Source organism: Acanthisitta chloris, unplaced genomic scaffold (genome assembly GCF_000695815.1).
Source record: "Acanthisitta chloris isolate BGI_N310 unplaced genomic scaffold, ASM69581v1 scaffold37760, whole genome shotgun sequence".
Classification (NCBI taxonomy): Eukaryota; Metazoa; Chordata; class Aves; order Passeriformes; family Acanthisittidae; genus Acanthisitta; species Acanthisitta chloris.
The window spans coordinates 38,251-42,073 of record NW_008650594.1 but is presented as its reverse complement, the minus strand read 5'-3'; the positions used below and the strand labels follow the sequence as shown (position 1 = coordinate 42,073).

Here is a 3,823-nt window from a genome sequence, read left to right as displayed (position 1 = left end):
AATGCCCTCGATTTAAGGCATAAGCTCTCATTTTGGAGCACTGTGCTTAAAAATCCTTTGCAGCTCTGGGGATCACCTTCTCCAGCAGATCAGATGTAGTGATATTTTTTAAATATATCTCTGAATATTAAGGTGGGGTTTTTTTTCCAAACGTTAAAAAAAATGTTTTCCTAAGCAACACAGAGATCACATTCTATAGCAGTAAAACCTTATGTACAGTATAAGAACAAAAAGCAACTCATAAAAGTGATTGTTATGAGTAGCTTTGCACAAAGATAAATTCCTGTATTCCATAAAACATTAAACAGTTCTGCCTGTGCTCTTCCTTAAGAGAATCTCTAACTCACATAGCCTGAATGCAGTAAATTAAAAACACTCAGTAACCTGTCCAGTGTCTGTTGGACATTTTGAAAGCAGTGAGTCTCAAACAGAAAGAATTGTCATTGACCAAGGTGAACTCTACCATGAGGTGGTGATGGCTGAAGTTCCAGCTGGGAGATTTTCAGCCTCCATTCCCTCCCTGGTGAGTGCCTTGCAGTGCTACAGCTTGGACTGGGACGCAAAGAATGTTCTTCTGTTCCATAATCTCTTTTTCCATGGTGTCCTCTCCCTTCTGGAAACAGATGGCTTCTTTTCAGCTCTCTCTGCTGGGGTTTTGCATAGCTGTCTGGTTTGTTTCAGTCCTTACTGTCCTTGGTGGAGCTGCTTTAGCAGCTTGGTGTAGACAAGTCACTGAAACTTGAATTACCCAGACACAGTCTTTCTCCAAACAGTGTCCCATAATTATGGCCTGTGGGCATCTGTATCCTCAGTCACAGTGATGGAAATGTTAATAGGAGAAGCATTGTTGGTAAACAGAGAGATGTGGCAAATCCTTGGAGCCTGGTCTTCCCAAACAAACTCTGCCTTGTTCAGGGGGACAGGTTGGGGTCAGTTGTAAAGACAGAAGGATAGTTGGAGAAGATGGTACCTGTGGTTTTGCTTCTGCTTTAAAATGTTGAAAAGGTTATGGGGTTTTTGTTTATTTTACATTTTTAAAATGCTTTTGTTTACCCTGTTTGCCTTCCAGCACTGGATGCCAGGGATCTGTAGAAAAACCCAGACTAATTTAGAGGAGAAGGTCATGCTTGGCTTGAAGGTTCCCTTTTTTAGGTCTCTCTGGTGACAGGCTTTGCGTTCAACTCGACATCATTCCTGACTGTGGGTAGCATAGAGGATCTGAATGCTGCAAGTGAGGAGTGTGAAAAATTCTGGGGATGTTCCAGGCACTGCTAGACAGAACTATATTGATTTAGGAGGAAATCCCAAGGAGGAAATAGTTCTTGTCAACTGATTACTACAAGTTATGGTTATGCAACTCTTGCAGACATCTATAAATTAAACTGCCAACAGTTTTCATCTGCCACTGTCACTGTGCTATAGGTCATCCTTCCCCTGGAATTGAATCTGGCACCGGAGTGACTTACCTGTCACACAGATAGGGAGGGAGGATTTGGGAGTTGGGAGGAAAGCAGAGTGTGACTGGGAGGTGTGTACAGAGCCTCAGTGTGGAGAGGATACTGTGGACATAGTGTGGGTCATTGGGAAGCAGTGCCTGACCCCCTGGCAAGCAGATATTGAGGGATCATGGTACAGGAGTAAAGGAGTCCCCAGCAAAACAAAAGTGCCCATGAATGATATCATGACCTGAACTGTTCTGTGCTAAATGTTTTCACATGTTGGTCATTCTTTTCATGCTGAAATTCCTTGAATTCTGTCTCCAAGCTGCTGTGTTTCCTCCCTCAGTTCTTGTGGAGGTATTACCTGCTGAAACAGGGAGGAGGTCATGTTGATTTTGGGGGATATTTTCCTACCTCATAACTTGCCAGCAATGCAGCATCTGAGGAGTTTAAATTGGAATTAGCTGACATTTTCCTACTCTCCCAGGAATTCAGGAGTCTTTGAAGAACAGCCCATCTATGTGGGCTGAAGGTAGTGAGCTTGAGGGATAATTGATTCTGTCTGGAAACCTCTATGCTGATCCCTAAAACCAGGAGGGAAGGTTTGACATTGCTTACTGTCAGCAGGGATTTGGGTTTTTTTCTGTGTTTTACCGGGTAGTTTCAGCTTGGAGTAACTGAAGATGGATTGAGGTGTAGACCTAATCAGGAAGAGGTGAAAAGATTTATTTTTCTTTACAGAAAAGGCCACAGATGGCTCTTTGCAGAGTGAAGACTGGACGCTTAACATGGAAATCTGTGACATTATCAACGAGACAGAAGAAGGGTATGTGCTACTTCAGCAAACTCGGAAAGGTCCCTGAACACAATCTTCATCCAGTTGTACTCAGCACGTGAGGAGATGCAGTGAGGCTGGGGCAGGTGCTCGTGATTTGAATGCAGTTTGCAGATCCCCTGCATGGTTTTCCTGCTCCTTAGACCCTTCCTGCTCCTTTCAGAAAACCTGTATGATCCAGGACGAGGGGAAATGACCTCACGTTGTGACAGGGAAGGTCTAGATTGGATATTAGGAACAAAAGCTTCACTGAAAGGGTGGTCAAGCATTGGAACAGATTCTCCAGGGAAGTGGTAGAGTCACCAAATCTGGAAGTGTTAAAAATACCTGTATATGTGGCACTTGGGGAGGTGGGTTAGTGGTGAAGGCAGCAGTGCTGAGTCAGTGGTTGGAGTCAGTGATCTTAGAGGGCTTTTCCAACCCAGATGATTCTGTGATACTTGCTCTGGTCAGTGTCTGCTTGGGAGGGCTGGCATGGAAAATGTATTCTTGGAGAGGGTACTGAGTTTGTACATCTGGGGTTCTTGTTTTCATCAGGTGTATCTCTCTGCAGTGCTGCAATGTCTCTAATTTCAGCGATTTGTACAGACAGCTTCCCTTGTCACACCTTCGGCACCAGAAAGCTGTGCTGCTTGCAGTCTGCAGAACTGATCACTGGTCTTATGCCCTGGGCTTTAGTCTGAGTGGCTGTCAGTCTTCCCTGCCTGATCAACAGCCTGGCTTTTTGGAGGCTTCAGGCATTCCTTCAGTCTTAACTTCTGTGATATCCTGTCTCCTCACATAATTCTCCATGACCCTAGTTTGGTTGTAGTCAAGTAATCTGAAGTTGACACACATGTTTATGTCCAGATGGAAATGGTATGGGATTCCTTTTCCCACAGTTTATGGCATGTGAAAAGGGTGTCTGAGCTGTCTGTTCAAATAGTGTGTTTGTCCTCCAGGCCAAAGGATGCCATTCGAGCACTGAAGAAGAGGCTGAATGGAAACAAAAATTACAGAGAGGTCATGCTGGCGCTGACGGTGAGTGGGGGCAGCCTGGAATGCCTCAAAGGCCAGAACCCTTTGCTTTTGTCATTTTCCTTTTCCTGGCACTCTCTTGAATGTACACACTATTTCCTTTAACAGCCACTGCTCTGCCCTTTTCTTCTCTCCAATTGCCTCCTCACTTCCTTGGGTAGAGTTGCTGGAAGCTTTGCATAGTGGGTTTGTGACTCAATTGATTTCTGCTTTTTTTCATGGCTCTTATTCATCCCAAGTGCTGACTGAGGAAGGTTTAAGTAGCCCAAATGGGTCTGTTAGTCTTTGGGGTTTTCCCTTCTATCTCATCTCCCTGTTTCCAACCATTCTTCTACACCAAGGCAACAGCTTTGGGCATATCTGCAAGTGAGGATGATGAACTTGCCGTATTTTCAGCTTTGTAAGTAGCTAATGCACAATTTCCCTTGTGAATGAATCTCTGTAGGAGACTCACATTAATTTATGCTGATCTAATTTCACTCAATAAAGTGTAAATTATATTCTGTGCATTTAGGCAGTGCTGCTAAGGTGT

The 3,823-nt window shown here is 44.2% G+C and overlaps 1 protein-coding gene across 1 annotated transcript in view; it reads left to right on the top strand.

The window, feature by feature from the left end:
• The first annotated feature begins 820 nt into the window (after positions 1-820).
• TOM1L2 (target of myb1-like 2 (chicken)) overlaps positions 821-3,823 on the top strand; it is a 34,994-nt gene continuing 31,991 nt past the window's right edge. Inside the window, 4 exon segments of the mRNA XM_009069526.1 lie at positions 821-846; positions 1,592-1,615; positions 2,179-2,265; positions 3,216-3,294. Coding sequence (XP_009067774.1) covers positions 821-846; positions 1,592-1,615; positions 2,179-2,265; positions 3,216-3,294 — 216 coding nt within the window.